Genomic DNA, 25,529 nt, shown 5'->3' on the forward strand with positions numbered 1-25,529 from the left:
ACCCAGAGAGCATGGGACAAAAATGACTCAAAATCAAACAAAAAACGCTTGACTCGTCAAGGCCACAAAACCACCAGACAATGCTTGTCGAGTATTAGAATTTATTACAAAGTTAAACTCTTTCATCCTGAAATTATAAGGACTTCATAAATGTATTTGTCCATTTGCAACCTGGGTCCCTGTGACCTGAAAGAGCTGGCTGTACCCTACTGCCTTTATGAGTTTTATGCTCTGTCTCCAAGGGTCTGCTGCTGGCAGACCTCTCAATTATCCCTGTTTTGGGGGCATGTCCATCTTTTCAGGTTTAATGTACTCCTTCATGCAATTTTCTAAATCCCCCTTATCACATGTGATTTTTGAAGCTATCTAGTACACATAAATGACACTACACGACCAATGTACTAGTGGCAACAATAATTTAAATAAAAGGGCACATATCTGACATCTCTCTTTTTCTGAAGCAATAGTAAATGACATTGTGTGGCAGAAATTTGTGATACTGTCCAAGTCTACAGATTTTATACTGTCTTTTTCATAAATGAGGTCTGGGAACAAACTAATTTGTCCAGGGATATATTCGGGTGTGGGTTAGGTAGGAATAGTAATGAGAGTTAAGATGGTAGTGGAAAAAAGTTAGTGTGGTGGTGATGGAAGGGTTAAACTGGGAAAGTAGGAGGGTTAGGAGAAAATGAGGTAAGTGTAAGGAGGGGCTTAACTGGTTTTGAGTGAAGTGTAACTGCGTAAGGGATCAGATTTTGGCGTGACCTTGCTATCACAACTTCTACATCCGAGATGACCTGTAGGTATTTGGAGAACAGGTAGGCTTGAGGTAACAGTGGGGCATGGTGGTACTGGGTAAGTGATTTAATTTTTTTTTTACTTCCCTTTCTTCTTTGCAAGTCTTAAATATCATGTATTGCTAGATAATCAGAAAAAAGGGGTGTTGTGCTCTGAAATCATTAGTCTAATATCAATGTCTTCCTTCTTTCAAGATGATTAAGGAGTTTGATAGGTTTACTTAACACATATTATGTGCTGTAAATACCTAATCTTGTTTGCATTTGCAACTTTATGGTATGTTTTAATGTAGAAATAACCGCACAGTTTTGATGCATGCCAACGTCTTCTGTAAATGTTTGAGTCTTACAGTGCTTTTAAGGCGCCGCAGTAATGGTATACAAAGCTCTCATGTTTAAACTATTGCCAGTCTATATGGGTATTAAGTCACTGAGAGGGAATGTGTGATAATTTGTGACAGAGAGTGTATTTCTCTAACAAATGCATGCAAATAAAAAAAAATCATTGACAGGGTGGTCGTGGTTGCAGTCCCTATGGGTATGGGGGGCTGGTTCTTTAGTTTATTCTTCTTTAGTTTTGACTGGGGAGTTGTGAAGTTGCATCATGGCTGGGCCCCATTGTGTTGTTTTGTGGCTGAGTTTCATGTTGTTGCCTAGGTTTGGTCCGCGACTAGAGGTAAGGAAGGAGGAAAAGGTGTAGTCTGTGTTGTAGCTGTGGCGGTTCACTTGCTTGTGGACTTGTGATGATGTGTTTGTTTTGTTTGACCATTTATGTTTTATTATTGTTTTCATTGATGGTTTTGGTTTGTTACTCATTTCTTTGGTAGTTTGGTTAGTTTGGCCAGTAGATTTGGCTTTGCAGGATTCCTATTTCAGTTGTTATGTGTTCTTAGTGTTACTTGTACATTTTTGTCTTGTATTTTCAGACAGTTCACTGCTCATGGCCCTGCCCTGGTTCATTTTGGTGTACTTGCCTTAAGTTTTCTTTCCTGTGACTGCAAAGGCTTAGAACTGTCCATGGCTTTTTGCGCCGTGGTTGCTGCACATGTGCATTGATGCCTGGGAAAGTTTCAGCTGCTATTTTATCATGGGTGAGTGGCTGGCATACCGCTCAACCTTCCTAATTTTCACATAATCTCAAAATTGGTTTCAGGTCTGTGACTCTGCATCATAGGAATGTTTGATAGCAGGTCCCTAAGTGAGAGACATTACAGTATGCCAGTATTTCAGTTTCAGACTTCATATGTTTTTAAACTAATAATAATAATAATAATAATAAACAAAGCAGCATGCTAGTAATACATTTATTCTAGCACTTTTCCAGGACTGTATGATCAATAGTTAGGTTTTTGAGTTGGCATAATTATTAAAGTGAGCACTTACAGACACAAAGTACAGGGTTTGATGCTTAATATTCCTGGCTCATGGGCCATTGTTTCCCATTAAGAAAAAAAAAGCAATAATATATATTACTTCCAGCAAAAGTATATCAGCCTGACCAAGCTCAATAACTTAGGGCATAGCCCAGTCACTAAGTGTGCGGCGGCCTCCCACACCAGCAAAAACACACATCAAGTGACCTCTTGCAGGGGCTTAACCTCCAGCAAAAGTGTATCAGCCAGACCAAGCTCAACAACTTAGGGCATAGCATAGTTGCTTACTGCCCCACTAACTGAAGCACAGAAATAACTGTTAAAGCCTTGCTTATTGTTGTAAAGTAGTTACAGGAGTGCGCACTCGCAAGCTAACCTGTAGGCTTATGTATACTACCCTAAATCAACTAATTCAACTCCCGATGCCTTATGAAATAATATTAATAAACCACCAGGTGGCAGTAGACATTCAGGTACTACATTCCCACTGCTGATACCGGTTAAACAGTGTAAGCTATACTGTTTATTCTGATTGCTGTCTTTCCTTAAATTTTTCCCAGGTCAGTTCTTAAGTAGTGGAATAAAGTAAAGATTTGCAGTGCAGGGTGTACTCAGACATGCTGAAAGCTGTGCTGTTAACTTTTCTCCCTCTCAGCATTGTAAAACAAATTTAAAATACTGTAGCCTAAATACCCTGACCTTTGGGCCCGTTACAGAATAGTTTGCTTACAAGGCCACCTTTAGCTACATGACTGTTTTTTGGCACCACTTCTGTGGTCCTGGTGGTTTCAGCCCCTCTCCGTTCACCCTCGCTGTGCTCAGGTTTACTCCACTCCCCTATCCTGCCCCATTTTCCACACACTCCTGCTACTCGCAGATTTATCCCTACTCCACATCAGCTGACACTCCGTAGCACATCCACTGTCCAATCCAATCACACACGATATAAATCCACACCATAACATACACTCTAGACTACACCACAACATCATTAAATAATCATTCTTACTCTACCAGCTCTTATCTCAAGCCCCTCCTACTAGTCCTCTAACATACTCTACCTCTTGTCCTGCTCAACCCATGTTCTCCTCGAGAACACTAACCTCCTTCCTGGAACTAAAAGGACTGCCATTATGTCTCATACCCCAGCTCCCAACACCACAACACTCCCTTACTACTAGTTTCCTTGCTCATGCATCTCTCCATAGCCTCTATCAGTACCTCCTATCACGTTACACTCACCCATTACAATGATTTTAAGTCCCCCACTCTACCCCTTACCACTACCCACCCCCAGACATATATTCACATCCCAACTATCTATAGCAAATCCTTCATCCAATTTATCTCACGTATTTATTATGTCTCACCATCCAAAAAAAAACAAGTCTCAGATTCCATGCCCTAATAATGCAATACCTTAAAACTATTACCACCATAGCAGCCCAGTTACTACTAGGAGTTGATATTGAACCCAACCCCGGCCCAGCAAGAATCACAAATAACACATGCAATTCCCACCTTCCATTTAAACATAAACCCACCAACTTACAATACTCAACTTGAATATTTGCACTATTATGAACAAAATAGAAGAACTGCATTCCATTATCTCTTTATATAACCCCAACATAATGCTCATCACAGACGTGGCTTATACCACATATCAAGGATAACTCCATAACCCCAACCAGATATAACATTCGAAGAGTTGACAGAGTACACAAAAGAGGTGGTGGCATTGCCCTGCTTCACAAAGCTAGCTTAAAACTTCAGCTCCTACAAAAAGAATCCCCAGACTTCAAAAGCACAGAAACTATATTTGCAAAACTCCTTTTAAGCAAACACAAGCATTTAAACTTACTCGGGATTTATATACCCCCAGGCGACAACCTGACCACCCTAGATTCAATACTTCACTAGGCTTCCCACTCCCTTCCCCAAGAAACTATAATGCTAGGCGGTGTCAACATCGACTGGAACTCTATCCACTCTCCAACACCCACCTACCATACTAACCTATATACCTTCACCCAACTCATAAATTCATCCACACATATTGATAAGTCCACAAAAAGGGAATCCATATTAGACTGGATCCTCACAAACCAGCCCAATACTGCCCATCTGTGTGGTACACTGCCCAACTCTCTCAGTGACCACAACCCCACTTTTATCCTTAGACACAAACTTAAACTTAATAATGCCCCCTCCCTGCTACAAACCCTTTCCCACAAATATTTCACCACAGATAACTTCTTGGCAGCCTTAAAATTCTATAACTCGTCTCCCATCAAAATCCTCCCACCAGACAAGGCAGTTGAATACTTTAACTCCACATTTCTAAACATCCTTAACCATCTAGCCCCAATTAGAACCATTAGGATATGTAGATACCCTGCCCCCTGACTATAGAAAACCACAAGGGCCTTATTTAAAGACAGAGACAAAGCCTGGAAAACCTGGCACCAATACAAAGCACCCACAACTAGGCAAGCCTTTCTTGAACTTCGAAATAAGACAAAAAAAAACAAATTAAGATTGATTAACAAAATCACTACATTTCCCTACAAAAGAAAACACAGTACCAAACCACAAAAATTCTGGGCAGTAGTCAATTACATCTTCCAGCCCAGAAAAAACACTATACCCCCACCCAATACAGTAGGTACAAACTCGGAAATAGGCTCCAGTTTCAGCAACTATTTTACCTCCTCTACACTTAAACTCATAAATTATACAAGTCCCACCAACCTCCAACAATCCCCTAAGGCCCAAAAAAACATTACCCCCTTCTCACTCACACCAGTACCAACATCAACTATCAAAAAATTCTTAGCTAAACTCAAACCAACCACCCTAGCTGCGGACAATCTCCCACCGAATACCTCCAACTTGCATCTAGGGCTATACCTTACCCCATTTCATTATTAATTAATAGATCCATTACTGAACACACCATTCCATCCTTGTGGAAAACCTCATTCATCATTCCCTTCCACAAAGGTGGCCCCTCTACTGTCCTTTCTAACTACCGACCCACTGCGATCTTGTCACCCCTATCAAAGATTCTAGAAAGGTGCATTCATCACCAACTCCTCACCAACAACCTACTATCCAAAACTGAACATGGCTTTTGCCCATCCCATGGCACCACCACTGCCCTAATTAACTTTACCAACACTTTAAACTTATACAAGAACCAAGGCAAATTAATCTCTGCTACCTTTCCAGACTTATCCAAAGCATTGGATATGGTTTCCCACAATAAACTCTTAACCTGCCTCTCTGAACTCAACATCAACAGCCCCACCCTGCTCTGGTTTAGTAGTTACCTAGACAACCACCATCAGTTTGTCAAATGGCTTAACTCCCTATCCTTCCCACTCCCTGTCACACTAGGCGTACCACAAGGTTCAGTTTTTGACCCCATTCTTTTCAATATCTTTACAAACCAACTTCACTTAGAAACCACAAAAGCTGGCTGAAGTAGTCCAATATGCTGATGACAGAACCCTGATCTGCACTGCATCTAATATCCAACAAAAAGCCCAAGAATCCTTCATGGAGATAGAGAACTTGCTAAATAAATAACAATTTATATTAAACCCTAGGAAAAAGCAACATATGCTGTTCCATCCAATAAAGACTAATGACATCGCCTTCTCCATATTCCCAGTTGACAAGACCCACATCACCCCAGTCTCATAGGCAAAATTACTAGCGCTTATAATTGACCAGCAACTAAGATACAACAAACATATATCCATAGCTATCTCCAAAGTTCACAAAAAGCTAAGGTCCCTCTATCGCTGCAATAGGTACCTAACTTCTGAATCTAGAATTGCTATAGTCAGAACCCATCTCTTCTCTTATCGACATTACTTTATCAATCCCCAGTACTAGCAAACCTAAATAAAACTGACCTGAACAAACTTTCCACTTGTTACAACAAAATTGCCAGGTTCGCAATCAATGTCAAAACACGGTCCCAACACTGCCAATCCTTACATTCATTACACTGGCTTTAATTTCCTCATTTATTACAATACCACCAACTCAACCTAGCACACCAAATTGTATACTGTCCTGAGAAAAGCCCTGCCCCGACTGGCCTTTTGAACTTCTACAATTCTAACAGACAATTACGATCCAGTAATAAAGCTCTGATCAAAGACATTCCATGTAAAAACAGCTCTGAGGAATCTCTCTTCCCTCATGAAGTTGCTAAAATATGGAACACCCTCCCTCCTGACCTCAGATTACAAAACTGTACTTCCACTTTCAAAAACCGCCTTAAATCATGTCTCTACACCAACCATTTATGTAACTGCAATGGACCTCCTTGAAGCCTCACCCTGCTGTAGAAGTATATCCCCTTTATGCTTCTGGTGTTCACTAATACTGTGCTCTGACAATGCGCACTGTATATATTGTACGCATTGTTTTTACTAGGTGAATACCTTGCACATACACTGCACCTATGCTCATTCCATGAAAATGCTCACATATTTGTATTTCAACTTTGTACTTTTAAATGTTTAACTTTTCTATAGCATGTTTCCTAACTGTTATTATCATTTACACTTTGTAACTTATAATTGTTATCATTAATTACGCTTTATTTTGTAACTGTATGGAGCTTTTCTCCCCAGGACTCCACTGAAAATGGACACTCGCTGTGCACTCAGATTATCCTGGTTAACAAATGTTAAATAAAAATAATAAATTAAATTAACTGTGTTAATATGTTTGTTTGTTTTTTTTGTCAATGACTTCTGGTTGTTTCTACATACTTGTACTTTGTCTAACTGGCTTGAGTCATTTGGGGTAATTGTTTTGGCTATTGGGGCTCCCCATTTTGTGGGCTGGTGTCAGGTTTCTTCAAATAGGCTTTGCAATTCCATAAGGGCAAGGTGCTTAACTCATTTCTTTCTTTTGCAGATGGTAGAGGTGCAGAACTTGAGGCAGAGTTGGGTAGCCATTGTCTCGCAGGAAGAAGAATTGTTTCAGGAATTGTTACTAGTGAATCTCCTGTGGCTATTAAACAGGTGTGTCTAGTTAGAAGAGAAAAGGGCAGGAGGAGAAGAGCAGGTCAAGGGCCCAAGAGAAGCGGGCACAGCATTCAGTGGAGAATGCCACATTGGAAGCACCAAGCACCGGTTGCTGGAGCTGTACATGAAGAGATCACAGGTAATGATGCATTGTTGGGATTCACATAGACAGGCCAGACTCAGTGCGATCTGGGGCTGGCTCAGGTGTGGGCAGAGATGAGGAGTCACTGCAGCAGCCTGAGGAAGTGGTTAGTGTCTTGGAGGAAGGGAGAGGTTTAATGAAGTGGGGCAGGTACAAGGGGTGGCATGCAGTGAAGGTGGTAGTTAAAGGTTGTCTATAGGGAGTTTAAGGTCATTGTCAGTTGGATGGGAGTCTCAACAGCAAGAAGTGGGTTCATATTTTAGGATCAGACCAGGAGATTGCTTAGGTACACAGGCTTTAGGAAAAGTGAAAAGGGGGGGGGGTCTTTCTGACATTTCCCATTCCAGTGTCAGTAAAAGGAAAGATATGGAAAGGGGAGTATGTTGATACCTTTCAGTTAATTGATGCCAAGAGGGTATTTCAACATCTGAGGGAATCAGACACAGCCAATAGCCAGGACCTACTGGCAGCTTTGGTTTCATCGGGGCAGCGGAGATATGGTAGGTTGTGAGTTAGAACAATGAGAAAATTGGGTTTTGGGATTCATTTACTACATGGCAGTTTGGTTGGAGAAAGATCCCTCCCTGGCATTACCACTTCTGACTTAATTTTTCACGATCCATTAGGCATAATGTCTAAAGGTGGGGAACAGTTGGTTGTGCTATGATCAGCATTTTTTTTAAGCAGAAGGTGGTGGACCAGTCACTGCAATGGGGAGTTAGCCACCATGACATCTGGTTGGCAGAGGGAGTGGACTAGTGGGAGAAGGGGTGGGAGAGTGCTGGTTCTTTAATGTGGGATGTTATTTGTGGACAACATGCAGGTTTTCACACATTAAATATTAAAATTGTGGAACAGTGTGACCGCTGGACGGTAGTTTGGTCAACCTGGGTTCACTTCAGGACAAGGTGGGAGTGTTACTTCCATAAATCCAGCGAGTTCACAGTTTTAGGAGAAGGGGGAATTTTCATGGGCACAGAGGAAGAGTGTCATTTTGGGGGCAGAGGGCTAGACTGGGGATGCATTCTCCTTTTAATGTGCAGGTATTGCAGCTCATGTTCAGGCAATATCCTATGTTAGCTGCTACGGAGGAATTCATTAAAGTATTTTTGGAGAGATTTTCTATTAAATCAAGGGTTGGGGGATGACTCAGTCTGTATAAGTTTGCATTCTGTGCAGGGGAAGGAGGAGATATTGAAGGAGTTGGTAGAGATGTAACTGCATGCGGGCACATTGCTGGGCCCATAGGATCACCTGCCCTTTGTTAAGTTTAAGGTCTTGCCCTTGCATTTGGTTCCTAAGAAGTCACCCAGTGAATTTTGTTTGATTCCCCATTTGTCTTGCCCCAAAGGGAGATCTGTTAATGATTGTATTTGTTAAAGGATGCCAAGGTGAGCTATGTGTCTTTGGATGATACAGTGCTGGTTATTTGGAGGTTTAAGTATTCGTGGTTGGTGAAAGTGAATATTGAATCTGTGTTTTGATTACTGCTAGTACGGCAGGAAGAGTGGGTTGTTAGAAATGGTGGTAAGTTTTAGTCTGACAAGGCTATGCCGGTGGGATGTTCGGTAGCCTGTGCCACATTTGAGGAGTTTAGCATTGTGATCCATTGGATTTGGAAGCAATGGGTGGGCACTCAGCCAGCAGCACATTGCTTAACACATTTGGAAGAAAAGATTTAGTAGGTGAAATCCAAGAACAAGGTGCAGATTAAGACCAAGCTCTTCTGGCTCCTGAATTTTGCATGTCGGGCAGTAAACTAGGGTCAATTTTTTTGTGGGTTTGTGGCCTTTTTGTTGAATTGGGGAGAAAGACAAATATCTTTAGGTGAGGGTTAATAAGTTGGTGTGTGCTGACTTAGCATTGTGGTTGCCCATTATAGAGCAGTTTAATGGTATGTTTTTTGTTAGGCAAATTAGGTTGTTCAAGGAGATTTGTCATTTACAGATGCCTCAGGGAGTATTGGGATGTGAGCTTATTTTGGGGGGAATGGCTTGTGGCTCGCTGGCCAGCACGATGCAAGGGGGATTGGAGGAGGGATGCTGCTTGTTTGGATTTAGTTCCAATTTGGCTGGCACTGAAGGTCTAGCAGGAGATGTTGTGGGAGAAAAGTATTCATTTTCATCCAGGCAATCTGGCAGTGGTACAAGCTGATGGCATTGCCAAACCAGGTGTGTCAGGCTGGCCTAGAATAATCAGATGCTTGGTACAAGAATCCTGAGCAGCTTGTAAAAGGAAGGTATATGGCAGGGCATTGCAAGAGTTTGGTAAATTTGTGTTGCAGCTGCCTGAGGAGGAGGGAGTTTGGTCAAAAGGATTGTAGTATAAATATTTGGTTCACGCTTGGGAACAAGTTAAGGCAATTAATTTGGTAAGGATGAACTTAGCTGTGATTAGTATAGTTACATGGGTAGAAGGGTTACGTGATTTCAATAAATCTTGGACTGTGTTTCTTATGTTGAAGGGTTGGGTTAGGGTTGATAGTGTGAAGAATGACAGACGATGGCAATTGACAAGACAGGTTTTGAAGCTTTTGTTACAGGTATTAGCACTGGTAATTGGAGACTGGTTATGTAGATCTAAAATGAATCAGTTATGGAAGGGCAGGCAGATAATATTGGAAGAGGACAGGAATGACCGGTGTGTCTGATGGGTTAGGTTAAGAGGTCACTGCGGTCTTATGTTGGTAGTCCTCAGGACTTTGATTGTTAGGGACCAAGCTGATGATGTGTAATCAGTTTGTATATGTGATGTGGAGAGCTTTTTGACGTCTTGGTTTTTTGGGAGAGAGGTTTTTCATTCAAATTTTGTGCATTGGAAGGGTATCGGGTTTAGAGAGGTATGGTAGATGAGCTGAAGTCATTTAAGATGGTGGGTTATTGATCATCAAATGCTTTCTTGTCATAAATTAGATAATTGGGTACAATGACTGGCTTAGTATTTGATTACATTTTTTTTTTTACTAGGGAAGGAAATCTCAATTCTGTTCATTCTTATATCCATTGAGTGGAAAAGGGGCTGCAGCTAGGCCGGATGACACACAATGGGTTTTGCATTGTTTTAGGAGGCACTGGGCTTCTTAGGGTCCTGGTGGTACATTTGACCAGTAACGATTTAAGAATAATTCTGAAGCTACAGTTGGTATTTAGGATAAGTGAGTATCTGTTTATTTTAGAGAGGTTATCCCCAAGTATGTGTATTGTGTGATCAGATGTAGCACCACGATTATTTTGGCTTTGGAGAGGATTCATCGGTTTGTTAATTTAGGCAACTGGCTGCTTTAGATATTTATATGATAGGGCATTGGGATGTCGATGACAGGGATCCAGTTTGGTTCTCAGAGGATGGAGTACACTTGCATGAATTTGTTTTTGGACCTCTTTAATGTACACACACGGTTTTTTCTGGAGAATTTGGTGAGGATTTTGGAGTGAATGAGGAAGAACAGCCTGTGTCAGTCTGGTTGGCGAGAAGATGGTCAGGCTTCTCTCTCTTCTCTTCCCCCTCTGGTGTTGGATGTTTAATTCAGTGAGTTGGGGAAGGAAAGTGAGTAGTGGGATGCTGCTTGATAAGTAAAAGTAAGCTAGCAAAGGTAAGGATGCTGCTTATTTAGGTAGGGTGAACATGGTTACGTTGCCCTAGTAAAGGGGGTTGTCTGTTTAATTCAATGAGTTGGGGAATGAAAGTGAGTGATGGGACACTGCTTCATAAGTAAAAATAAGTGAGCAGAGGTAAGCCAAATGAGGTTAGGGTGAGCAAGGTTATGCTGCCCCAGTAAATTGTTATATGGATGTTCATGCTGTGATTAATAAATTAAAATAGTAAAATATTGTTCAATATAGTTATGTTTATGGAAGTTTAATGAAGGTTGTCAAATGTCATTTAGTGTGGTGTGTTTACTTAAGGGGACCAGGCAAATGTGCGTATATATTTTTCCATCAGTTTTGTTGTTCTCTGGTTTTAAACTTGTATTTCTAAGTATTATCCCACATTCCTATTGAAAGCAAGTAATGTTCTATGTGGCATTCAAATTTTATGCAAACTAGATCCCCAAAAAGTTATCTGGTTGTTCCTATTGTTCAAGTGTTTTTGTTCCTGTTTTCTATATCTATGGAATGAAAGGCAGGTGTGCTGGTAGTTTCATGGGATAGCGTTGATACATCAGGTTATGGAATCTTTTTCTACCAAGCTCCTCACCTGTGGAGATTACTGCCGAGATTTATGCAAGAATGTCGAACAATGGCTGGTTTCAAGTAAGCACTCAACAATGACCTTTTCTGAGATGGCTTTTGGTGGTATAGGATGATAATAACAAATGCAGTTAGCAATATGCTGTCATTTTATGTTATCGCTCATGTCTTGTTTTTGTATTTACCTATTTTTGTTACCTGTATTTTGCATAAAACACCTAAATAAACTCAAACTCTGAAACTACAGCAATAGTCAGCTTGCCTTCTACCCCTCTCACTTTTCAAGTACCTTCTAAGTGTTGTTTAAAGACCTCTGTAATATCTGCATTTGTGCCATAAAAGGCACGCCCTGTACCATTTTGTACCCTGTTGTACAATATATTAACATATGTAATGCCTAGACATTGTATCTTTTTAGGCTTTGTTTCTTTCAGACATCAGCTTATAAAATAATATCATTTATTTATTTGACATTTGTTGACCGGGTTAGTCCGACTGAGCCGAAGGTCTTTTTCAGTGGAGGCCTGGGAGAAAAGCTCCACAAGTAGTACAAACATATTGAATAGCAATTACACAAGATTCTGTACAATATACATTTTTTTTTACATAATGCTGAGGTACATTATTTATACATCAGAGATTGTATACAAACTTTTACCAATTAATTAAGCAGTAGAGGGATATCACAGCCAAATGTACAAGCTCCGACAAAATTATTAAGTCAAAGTCCTCTGTTCCCTTGACTCATCCAAGCTTGCACCACATTAGCTTGGTTAGTGAATCTTGTAAAATGGTCATTTTCAGGTAATGTTTGAACTCAAGCTCATCATGTTTCAAGTAAATTTGACACATGCCCAAACCTTTTTTTTTGTATGGGGCAAGCCCCCTTCCTCCATTGTGAAAGAATTTACCTCCAGACACTTGCTTTGTTATTTTTACTCTGAGGTCATTGCAGCACACAAAAGATATCACTGTCATCCACAATATATGACCCGAAACAGAACTTCTTTGTAGCTGTAGCTGAACAAACACAAATACCTATTGTCAGGATACACTGGAAGCAGACCACCACGATATGTAAAAAGATTTTATTTCCAAAATATGATCGCTTTCGCATACATAAAGCATGCTTCTTCAGATCCATTAAAACATAGGAGTAGCAAGTACTATATATACATCAGAAATTTTCTTGTAATGAACAATCAACAATCAAACAATCAAACAATTAGTAACTTCATTTAGTACAACTAAATAACCATTTAAAGTGCTAATGCCTGAATCTGCTAATCATAAAACACGTGAACTAATAACTAGATAGACCACATAGCATAACAAATAAAATAAAATGAAATATATAAACTGAAATAAATAAAAAGACGTAAAAATACACAAAACTAAGCCTTCTTTCAAAGATTTCATACATCATCTTTTGTATCTAAAACACATGAAAATGTGTAACAATACATGAAATAAACAAACCTGATCTAAACAATGTCGCTATCACTGTCTAAAATCTAAAGCCATGTTTAGATCACCCAAGGAAGTTATCTCTTATGTTTATAGCTTTATATTCTTACTTAGAGGAAACTTATGAAACTTATAAAAACAAGACCTACTTAGCTAGTCATCTCAATCAAAAAGTTGAAACATATATTGCTGTGTATAAAACGTAAATATTGTTCCTCTAAACTACTATATATTAACTTCATGATATAATATCAGATGTATAGTGTATTTGAGTGCATTATATCATTAACCAAATAAATGACTAAATAATTAACTAAATATATATGTAAAGTATATTACTATCATGTCCCTACTACTATCTACTCATATCGTTCAAAAATATATAACTATATTAAATATATAAATATGTAGATATGTATAAAAATAGATATGTATAAAAATGTATATCAAATATGAAAACAGTACTATATAATACAACTAAATAAATAGTACTATGTCGGAGATAGCCCTTCTTCTGACCATCATGATATTTCAAAAAAGCCTAAAGCTGATTTATAGATCTGACAAAAATTCAATATAAATTAAGTGGGTGATACATAATATAGCTAAATGCTCCTTAAATTTAAAGTTAATACTTAATGCTTAATATCTATGTCTCTATGTGTACATGTGCACAAAATCAAAGATATTTCTTTTCATACTTCTATGATTATTCATTTAACACTACGTCCTTTCAAAGGAGCTCTAACACTTACATATTGATTTAGTCCTGGAAAATGTTGTGCCTTCAGTCTCAGAATCCAACTTAATTCCTTATTTTCCAAATCATTAAACAAATCTCCTAACCTTTTACATGGTGTAATAGTCTGTAAAGCTCTAAAAGCAAACGTATGCCCTGGGTTATTCATAATGTGTTTTGCTAACGCATTTTTAGGATCACATTTCTTGATGTCATAGACATGATCATATATTCTTTCTTTTAGATATCTGGTTGTCATGCCTACATAAAAAGCTTGGCAGATTAAACAATCGGCCAAGTATACCAAGTTCTTATCTTCGCATGTCGCTGTTAAGCTTGGTTCAAATTTAAAGGCTAGCATAGGATGCAAAAAGACTTGTTTAGTAGTAATCATTGCACACATACTGCATTTCCCACAAGGGAAAGTACCTAATCTCTTGTTGGTATCTAGTCTATCTCTTTTATATTCACCCAACTGTTCTACACATAATAATCTTCTCAAGTTCTTACTATTACAATAAACAAAAATAGGTGTAGAGCCAACTATATTGACTATCTCTAAATCCGTCATGAGTATATGCCAGTTTCTAATTAATATATTCTTATTGTCCTTATTATCACTAGTAAATCTGATATTGATATTGACCTTAGATCTATCAAAAACTTTCTTACTAAATCTATGTTGTTCAGGAATGATATCACCAAACCAAATCTAGGATGCATACTGTTGTAATGGAGTAGTGTATTCTTCCAGCATTCTTTTCTATAAATGGTAGTACTTATAGAATGCTGCTTGTCCTTATTGACCGTGATGTCTAAAAAATCTATGCTAGTATAGGAGTAGTTGATGGTAAACTTAAAAAACGAAGTGGTAGATTCTAGATATTGAATAAACAGAAATAGCTCATCTAAAGTGCCATTCCAAAAAAGGAGTACATCGTCTACAAATACCTATTGTGCAAGTAGTAGGAATTCATTCCAGTGTGACACAAAGGACATCACACCAGTGATGGCAACATTAGTCATTAAGCTCAAGCAGCAATGACTTAAGCTCTGGTGATATAAGCAAGTGAATGAAAGCCATTACTTTATGGTTACATACTGCACATTTTTTGTCGTAATGCAAGTTATTTTTTTTTTTTCTAAAAGAAACCTATTTGCCAATGCTTATGAAATACCCCTAAATTTGCATTTCATGTTGCTGAACAACTTGTGTAGTTCCTTTATGCTGTGTTTTATTTTAAGATGACGTACATTTCTTTGCCTGAAATATGGGAAGTGGCACTTTTGTTTTGGTTCTTAAAAACATATATTTGTTTAACTAATTATTTTTCATGAGCTGTAATTCTGGCAGTTATAATGGTAGTAAATGAGTATAATTTTTGTGATTGAATTATAATTTCTACTACTTGTCAAATAAGCAAAATTAAAAGATATTCTAGACAAAGGACATTGAATATATACAAACAGACAATGTTACAAGTAGTAAATAAAGGCGATAGTATACGTTATTTTGAATAAGCATTCTGAAACTTGATAGTGATGTATTTCTTTGTCTATGAAAGATATCTCCTACAAATGCATCACAGATATCAGGAAAACATTGTCTTCATCTATATTTCTTTTGTGGGACAGTAAGTCTCAAATGGGAACCTGATTTTCAGATTGACTGTTGTTAAAATAAGGTAAGGGTCTTTCAACACAGGTACTGAGCAAGGATCCAATGACCACACACACACTGGCAATATTATGTTACCAAACGGCTGCAGAAGAAGGAAAATTGAATGAAAATAACTGGAACTGTGGACCAAATTTGAAGGAAATTAATAATAGGGAAACACTATACATTAATTATAACCTTATCATTTCCTTTGTATGTTTATGTACAAAGACATTGTACTAAAATATGTAGATGCCACTTAAAGATTTTTATTAACTGTTGTCAGTGAGCTTTTTGTACATGCACACACACACACACACACACACACACACACACACACACACACACACACACACACACACACACACACACACATATATACGCGTGTGTGTGTGTGCATGTGTTATTTATAAGTAATATTAATGAAATACTGATTTTGAACAAGGCTAAGACTAATAATGCACATTATAGAATAAATATGCAATTAACATTATATTCTGAAATGTGATCATCTGTGCTTTTTGTCGTAGGCATGCTTCCTTTTATGTCTAACACTGTGGAGATGTACAGTGACAAGGTCCATATCTGCATGATTGTTGATAAAATCCTAGATACCTTAATCCATCTGATGGCCAAGTCAGGCCTATCTCTACAGCAGCAATGCCGGCGGATTGGTCAGCTGCTGCTTCAACTCTCACATATCAAGCACATGAGGTGAGCAAACTGGGTAACAGGAAGTCAAATGTTATCTCCAGTCTAAAACCAAAAGGAATGCATTTCATGTGTGTTAGTATGTTGACATTTTCTTGTAAAAGGCATGTTATTTACTGAGACAACGCATGATAATTAGTATTAAGATAATTAGTATTAAGATAGCCTTATAAGCACTTACAGCGGTTCCATTTTGCTTACCTTTTAAAAATTGCACAGATAGTACTATATATCTGTTATTTTATTTCTGTTCAGAAAGTGAAACCAGTGTAATCCTTTTATGTTTATGAATCTCTCATGCAACAGTGCCGGCTGTTTCCTTCATTTTGTTTTCTTTACTTTTCAGTTAGGCAGAACTGTTGCCTATTCACTGAATTTCTTGAAAGGAGCTGGGGAGTCTGCCTGAACTGTAAACCAGATTCCCAACAGCACATACATCATCCATGTCTATCTCACACCAAGCAGACATGCAGCCAGCCGACATCTTTAAATGGCCATATGCATTTGCAATTCTCCTAAGCTATAAACCCAGTAATGGAGGCACATGGAAAAAATAAAGCCTTGTGGTTCCTCCATGGATGGACTTTCGTATCATTAATTCTGAACAAAACAATATCCCAATTTCTGTATCTTTCTGTGTCTAGTTTGGATAACTTTGAACATTGCACTTCATTCATTCATTTATTGATGTATTTGTTTATTAATTCATCATTCATTCTTTCATGTATTCTGTTCTGATGTCTGTTTTAGTTAAGATCCATGAGGGAACTGGAACTTATTCTAATCTTCAGTGAACAGAACAAAACTGGAGAATAGTCATGAAAGGGGTACAACTCCATTGCAGAACAGAAATGCACACACACACACACACACACACACACACACACACACACACACACACACACACACACACACACACACACACACGCGCACGTGCACACACGCACACACGCATACATGCACACACACACACATGAGCATGTGCATGCACAGACACACACACACACACACACACACACACACACAAGCATGTGCATGCGCAGACACACAGACACACACAAGCAAGTGCATGCACAGACACAGACCCACAGACGCACACAGACACACACACACACACACACACACACACACACACACACACACACACACACACACACACACACACACACACAAGCATGTGCATGCGCAGACACACAGACACACACACACACACACACACACACACACACACACACACACACATAAGCATGTGCATGCGCAGACACACAGACACACACAAGCAAGTGCATACACACACACACACACACACACACACACACACACACACACACACACACACAATCGTACACGCTCATTAATTTCTCTTTCTGTATGTGACGAAAGAGGGTAGGTATCAGTCAGAACCATAGCTAGGTTATCTGATGCCCCTTGTGGTTCCCTAGCCTGGTGTGGTGCTGTTGAAGTTGTTGAAAGAAAAAAAAAAGAAAAAAGTTGCGCTCTGAAACTGTAGCAAACCTCTTGCTATAAATGTATCAACTGGCTTGCCAGAGAAAGCTCTCCAGCTGTGACTGGAAGCACAGTACCAGCATTCCTTTCGGAATGCTGGCCACTGCAGTTCCTCAGCATCTGATGATCATGTGCCCTAATACCACCTCGCAATGATAGTAGCAACCCCCTTCACCCCACCCTTGCTATGCCTCTGCTAACAGGATGCAACATATGTGCATATATGACAGTGACATAATAGGAGTAGTTTTAAGGGGGGGGGTTACCTGTAAGGGTTAGAATAAAGCTTTTGATAGAAGGACATCATGTTCCCCACCTCTTCATTTTGAAGTATGAATACTTACCTTTACTCATATATTACATGATGACTGATATAAAGTTACATTTTGGTACCTGAAGCCATTTCATTCATGTTGCTTTGTGTTTCTGAAACTTCTGAAGCTGTTTCCTTCACAACACGATTTGTTCCTTCTCAAGGATAATCTGGAGTCGCAGCCATTTGTGTAGGCGGGATATTGATAGGTGCATGACTTTTTTGCATTTCATGTCACATCGTTGCTTGCTTCATGGTATAATATGTGCTATAGGTACTCTTCACTGGTCCTCTAGTGTGTTAGAGGAAATGGTGCATCACTTTGCACATTGCTTTTGTCTCCAATCTGTTAAAATGGCAGCCAGACTCTGCTTGTGGTAATATGGACTTACCTATTTTCTGAGGTAGGATGTTCTGTATTCTTTCTGTGCTATATCTCTCCCTATCGCTGAAAGTAGTTTCTAGCTTTACCAATTCATGGTTTCAGCATTTGCTGAAATTACTATTGACAGGACAACACAAATCCATCTTTATAGTATCTGAGTGTCATCATTGTTGTGTATTTTCAGTGGATGGAGTTTTATTGTATCCTACCATGCCTACTGTAATTTCCCACAGAATGTTTAAGATGCTGAGATTAGGGTAATAGCTTTTATCTCAGTTGATACCCCAATTATGCTGCTGTTTCATGGTCCTGTAAGTATCCTGACTATGTATTTTGAATGTTCATGTCACCATCAGAAAATTGTCAGGGTATGGCGTACAGAAAGATATGAATTACTTCTTATAATAGCTTTTGTTGTGAATTCTGATTGGAGGTTGGGTGGGAGAGATATCTGTTTAAATTGTCTGTTTAGCTGGGAATAGCAGGTATTTGCTATTCTGTGGTCTACACAAAATCTGGTGAAATTAGAAGTAAGAAGCCTAATGTTAAGGTGCAGTCTTCTTCTGCAGAACTATATTTTTGTCTTAGACTGGAATCTTAAGATGCCTGCTCCAAACCATTTGCAAGAATAAAAGTCAGAGCAGAACATATTAAGTCCTTCCCTGCTTGCCAAAGCTTTAATCAAATGAAGCATCTCATCCTCATATTTCAGAGTTGTATGCCTGTCATAAACGTCTCAGTGACCATATCTACAGAGTGCCTTTTTTCAGAGTGGCAGATGCAACCAGTTTGGCCTGTGAGCCTGATAACATTAGTTCTGCCGAGAGGTTGTCTAGACATGTTACTAGTATTTTTCTAGCATACAGAAATATTGTGGTTATCTTGTTCATATCTTACTGATATTTTAACAAAATTTGCCTTTTGTCATTTTAAATAAATCAATTGATTTTTATTTATTTATTGTATTCATTTGACATTTGTTTACTGGGAAGGTATGACTGGGCATGAATCTCATTTTCAGTGGAGGCCCAGGGAGAAAAGCTCCACAGACTTAGTTCATTTAATAAACAGCTTAATATTAACACATGAACTACACTGTCTAGTAACAGTGAGCATGAACAATAGGGAAAAGACAGGACAAAAAAACTTAGGAGAATCAAAATACAGAATAAATAAAGTCAAATCAGTGGGACATGCAGTGAATATTGAACAACAATAGGTCAAGTGGCCTCCGAAAGACATGCGTGAATGGGCATGCCTTTACTGAAGGTTGGGCGTCGGGCTGGCAACTCAGCACCATAAATATCTACTGCCAATCATTAGCGGACCGGAGTTCTGCTGTGCCAACCCATAACATGGAAAAGCCAAAAAGACAAACAACAATAATAAGATATTAAACACTAAGTAAAATACCATCAGTAGAGATAAGTGATGATAAACATGTAAAATATGAGTAAAAAGACTGAAATAACAGTAAGTGATTTTGCAGATGGGGGAGTTGAGAAAATGAAGTTAAAGTAGGGAGCCATAGGAGATGTAATTGGAGATTTGGCAAATTAGAGAAGAGAGAAAGGAAAGAAGAGAAATACAAGGGAAAGAGAAGGAAGAAATAAAAGTTATATGTACAGAGCCAAGAGTTAAGGAGGAATCTCTTTAAAGTTTGTTTGAATATGTGACTACAAGGTATTGCTCTAATATCTGTGGGAATGCTGTCCCACACTTTGGCCACTGAGTAAGAATATAGGCAGTGACCTATAGATTTTGTTTTGTTTATAGATTTCAATGAGGTGTTTATCAGATGAGCAAAGAGGGGAATTTGGTTGGTAACAGTTAAGGATGGTGCTGGTTGCTGGACAAGATGAGGATCTGTATACCATTTTATGACCAAGGAGGAGTTGAGTAAACTTTAAGCAGTGAGGTAACTCAAGCCAGTTTAAATATCAGAGGGCAGAACAGGGATGGGAGGTGTATGTCTGATCAGCTGCAAATCTAGCTTTTTTTGTAACAAAGCTCAAGTTTTGATCTTGTTTTGATCTTAGTGAGATCTGAATATTGGTAAGAATGGGTGAAGCACATAGTAGTGAAGGAAAGAGATATGCATTGGTTAGAGTAACTCTTGAGGAGTTGGTAAGGAATTGTTTTGATCTATAGTGCATGTCCAATTTGTGTTGTGTTGTTTTTATGCAATTTTGAATACGAAGATCAAATTTTAGTGATCACACCAAGAAACTTAGTGTGTGGCACAACTTAAATTTCAATATTGTTGAGAGATGATATATTGAAGATGTCTTTTATGTGTGTTTGAGATCTGGAGAGAAATAAGAGCAGTTTTGTCTTATTTGGATTTAGGAAAAGTTGATTGTCACTGAGGCAGTTTTCAGTAGTGTTGAAAGCCTGTTGAGTGATTGATTGCAACTGGGAAGGACTATTAGATGAATGGATGGCAGTGGATTCATCTGCATATTGTATAAGTGTTGCTTGTTAGGGAGATGTATGTAGATCATTTATAAAGATGTTAAAAAGAAGAGGCCAAGTATGGAGCCTTGTGGAACACTGGTATTAACTGGGAGAAGAGGTGAGCAAATAGAGAGCCATTTAAGTGATTGTAGCCAGTTAGACAGGTAGCTAGAAAAACAGGTGACTGTGTTGTACTGGAAATGCCTAAATTAGACATTTTTGAGAGTATGAGAGACTGTATCGAAAGCTTTAGAGAGATCTAAAATGAGGGAAGAAACTAAGTTATTGTTAATTCTGGCTTTAAATTAAACCACAAAATAAACTTTAACTTGTTCATTTATTTGAGAAAATCTGTACAAATGATATTAGGAGGCTACTTTCTCACAAGTTGAACAATCCCTTCAACTTGAGTCGGGAGGAGATGGGGCTGTTAAAGAAAATATCCAACAGGTCTTTCAGGGTTATAAAAATTGATAAGGCTCAGGGACTTGTAATGGATTGCAATGACCGTATCAGTAAGATGCTGGCATTATTGTACTCTGACACTTACAATGAAGTTTCAGTAAATGAAATGAATATTGCCTATGGATTGATTGATGTTATGTTGGATGATCTAGTTTTAAATAAACAGATCAATTTGGCTGAATTTGACTTCTTGAGAACTGAGTCCCCCAGAACCCCTACAATTTTCAGCATCCCAAAAATCCATAAAAATATGTGTGATCCTCTGTTGACACCTATAGTGGATGCTAAGGCATCTAAAACCTTTACTTTGGCCAAATGTATTGACCATCACATACAAGGGCTCCTTGGTAAGTTTAGACATTTGTTCAATGGCTCCTGGGATTTTTTATCAAAGGTTTCAAATAAATACTGTTCTAATGATTTATTATTTGTCACCATCGATGTTCAAGATCTTTTTTCAGTAATTCCCCTTTTAAGTAATTCCCCATAGTGATGGTTTGGAGATGTTCTACAATATTTTCTGTGTTAACTCTGGTTTTGACCATAGTAGAATTCTTATCTTTAGAGCACTCACGGAGGCCATACTTGAGAACAACTTTATAATGTTTGAAAATCAACTCTTCAGACCAAGAAGAGGTGTGGCAATGGGGGTTGCATGTGTCCCTATCTTTGCCAACATCATTTTGACACAATGGGAAAACAACCTTGTTTTCAACTCTAAATTCTTATCAGAGCACAGGTCCTTTTATGGGTATTACCTGGATGACATTATTATTTTTTTGGACTGGAACTAGGAGCCAGATCAGTTTTACTGTTTTTTTGAATTTGAGTACTCAGTTTTTGAAGTTCACAATGGAAATCAGTGATGAGAGAGTCCATTATTTGGATGTGACCCCCATCAAAGATTGATCCTGGAAACAGTTTGAGTCTGCTCTATATAGGAAGCCTACATATGTGAACCCCTACTCCACTTCCGCAGTTGCCATCCATCTCACCAAAAGAAATCATTGGTGAAAGGTCAACGTGTTACACTAGCCTGTACGATTGGTGATGATGATATGTTTTGGGATGAATGTGTCACCCTCAAAGATATGTTTGTAAAGAGAGGCTATCGCAATGAACTTTTAGATCCAGTTTTCAATGAAGTCCATAATAAAAGACAAAAAGGGCATTTTTTTCCTTTATTAGGACTTCAGAATGGAAGTGAGGTAGGAATTAGGGTGAATGAATCAGAACTTGAAGACAATGTGATTAATTATAATAAAGCTCTGGTCACGCCTTTTAATTTGCACTTTGAAGGTTTTAAAAATATACTTTTCAAGACATGGGATATTTTTGGAGAGAAGCCCAAGGACCAGTATCAAAGGAGCTATGAAAAATGTGGCCATTGCTGACAATGAAAGCACATTTCTGAGGGCTCAGAAATGAATATTTGAAATTATGGAGTAATTACTTTAACCCATAAATACTATTACTACAGGAAAGGACTTGTTTATGTGACCAAATGATAGGGTCATGATTGTTTCTATATTGGAAAAACAATAAAGATGTTTAGGATTAAGATTTATCAACACATGTATAATATCCAGAGGGGGACAGATTCCAATGCCCTGGCTAAGCATGTGATGAATCATCCCAGACACAGGTTTAAATTTATTGCAATTGACCAAGTGGACATGGGACCTAGAGGTGGGCCACTGGATCTTTCTCTTAAGTACAAAGAGTTAAAGTGGCAATTAAAATGCAATGCCACGGTATTTCCAGGCAATAACGAGGTGGCTTCCATTAGTAGTGTCTTAAAATGGAAAGCTGATTTTTTTCTATAGAATTTTTTTCTATAGAATGTATTCTTATAGGTAGTAGTTTTCTCATCTTCCTTTAATTTTCTCTTTATACTTTGTTTTTTTTTTAGTTTGTAAAACACAGCATTCATGACTTGTGCACAAATATTATCTTATATATACTTTTTTAGCATGAATTTGAGACAAATGGGTCATGTCTTATGATTATAGATGTGTGGTTGGTATAACAGTTATTGTGTCCTTCAAGGATGAACTGAATTGATATTAATGTTTTTAATTGAGATGGTCAGGTGGTATTGTTAGTGGCATTCACATAGTTGTGGTTTGGGGAGTTTTGTATTGTTCTGATGAAGTCATGGTCTACAACTGATGAAAGTGCTTAACTTTTTAATAAACAGTATAATTGTTCATGTTCCTCTTGTTATTCTTTTCTGTTTTTATTTCTGGCTTTAATAACATAGTCCAAAAAGGCAACAAGGGCAGTTGTGCTATGATCAAGGTGAAAGTCATGTTGAGTAGAGGTTAATATATTTTCTTGGAGTAAATATTGTAAAAGCTGTTTATGAATGCATTTTTCTAATATCATAGAAAAGGGGGGCAAGATTACAATAGATCTGATGTTTATTTCAGTGCAGTCCCTTTATGAAGAGGAATGATGGAATTTTTTTTCCAAAGAGATGCGACATACGACTCCTGTATGGATCAATTAATTAAGTTGAGTTTGGATAGGCAATAGAAGGAGCAGCAATCGTTAGATATTTTAATGGGAAATTATCAACAGAGGATGAGCAGGCTTTAGTTTGCATAGTAAATATTTTATGCAGGAAGCAGAGAAAGAATTTAAGGTGAAAGTGACATTGTTAGAGGTTGGAAATTTGTCATGGGGTCGCAAGGTTGTGTAGAGAGTTTTGGGTAATGGTGGCTATTGATTTTATAAAGTTGGAGTTAAATTTAAAAGCAGTTTCTAAGATAGATATATATGGATAGGGGTTAGGTACACTAGGAATTCCAGGGTGTAATATTCTCTTGATAGTAGACCAAACTTTTGAGGAGTTGTTTTTTCTGGGGTTAATCTGTGGGTTGAATTAATAATATTTCTTTCAGCAATAACTTGTTTTTTGTGATATTTCAAAGTTATTTATAGGTCTGTAAGTGAGCCTGGGATTTGTATTTTACCAGTTTTTCCAAGCTTTGCATCTCTTATGCATTAATTGTCTATTGGAAGGGGGATAGCCAGTGTGTTTGGATGAATTTAGGTATCTTTTTCCTTATAAGACCAGGGATATTGAGCATGTCAAGAAATACTGTATCAAATTTTAGAACAGCATTACCCAGTGGTAGGGAATAAAGGATGGACCAGTTAATGGTATTAATACTGGAAGTGAAATTTGTGAGGGTATGACGGTTTTTATATAGATGCTGCTTAGTATGGTGGGTTGCTAGTTTCTGAACATAGTAGGATTGTGGTCACTGAGGGAATTTTGGAGGGCTTTTAGAGAGTGGTAAAGATCTGAATTTGATACTATGATCCAGTTCAGAGTATTCCAAGTGTTACTAGCTTGGCTGACATGAGTAGGGAAGTTATGAGTTGCATGAAGCCATTTAGATTGATACTAGTGGAAGGGTAATCTGTTGTGAATGTTTGCCAGTTAATATTGATGTGATATCCCCACACTGGGCCAGTAATCAAGGAGCCTGAATCCTCACCACTGACACTGGAGAGGGACATTCACTTGGCATACAAATGGATACACTCAGTATTTCCAGATGCAGACCTCTCTGCATAAAGCACAATTTCCCTTAAAAGCATACAGGGAATGCAGTCAGCCCAGGGTCGGGGTCTCTTTATATCTGTCTCCCTCCAGGGCCCCAGTAAGACTCCCCACTGGTACAGCTGTAGGGTTATGTCCTCAGCTGAGTGTCCAAGCCAAGTCCTCCAGCACTTTCTCTGTGAAACCAGTGCTTTATGCCCCTGCTCCATGTAGCTTACACACACACTGTGAGATTTGATTTTTCACACACACATAGCTGGGAAAGGTTGGCACAGATTTACCTGCTATGCCCCCTTCTACCCAGAGCATAAGGTAGTTATCACTGCCACCAGACACTCCACAATCAGCTACTCTAAGGCCCTTAACAAAGGGTGCCCAATTATACTGTGTAATATTAATACTAATACAAATGGTATTAGTTGACCAAGACAGATAGGCCTTCTGGAGTGGCCCACACAGTATCACCAAATAAATATAAGCACTCTCAAAGGTTAAATAATTTTTAAAAGGGCCAGCCACAATAAAAGTTTTAACTATATTTAATAATAAATAATAAAATAGCATGAAAGTACTGAGCATATATTTACAGTAAACCACAGAATTCAAATCACAGGTGATATTGAAAATAACATTGATGGACAGACTCATACAAATAAAGAAATACAGTTTCTAAACTAAGCATCACTATATTTTCCT

The 25,529-nt window shown here is 38.3% G+C and overlaps 1 protein-coding gene across 2 annotated transcripts in view; it reads left to right on the plus strand.

The window, feature by feature from the left end:
* Window positions 1–25,529, plus strand: part of ESR1 (estrogen receptor 1) — a 1,085,149-nt gene that overhangs the window by 1,024,182 nt on the left and 35,438 nt on the right. For both annotated transcript variants that reach the window (XM_044088946.1, XM_044088885.1), the window contains exon 7: window positions 15,953–16,136. In XM_044088946.1, the coding sequence (XP_043944881.1) occupies window positions 15,953–16,136 (184 nt within the window). The remainder of the gene's footprint in view (window positions 1–15,952; window positions 16,137–25,529) is intronic.

The sequence above is a fragment of the Protopterus annectens genome, chromosome 1.part0 (genome assembly GCF_019279795.1).
Source record: "Protopterus annectens isolate FY-2018-M chromosome 1.part0, PAN1.0, whole genome shotgun sequence".
NCBI lineage: Eukaryota > Metazoa > Chordata > Ceratodontiformes > Protopteridae > Protopterus > Protopterus annectens.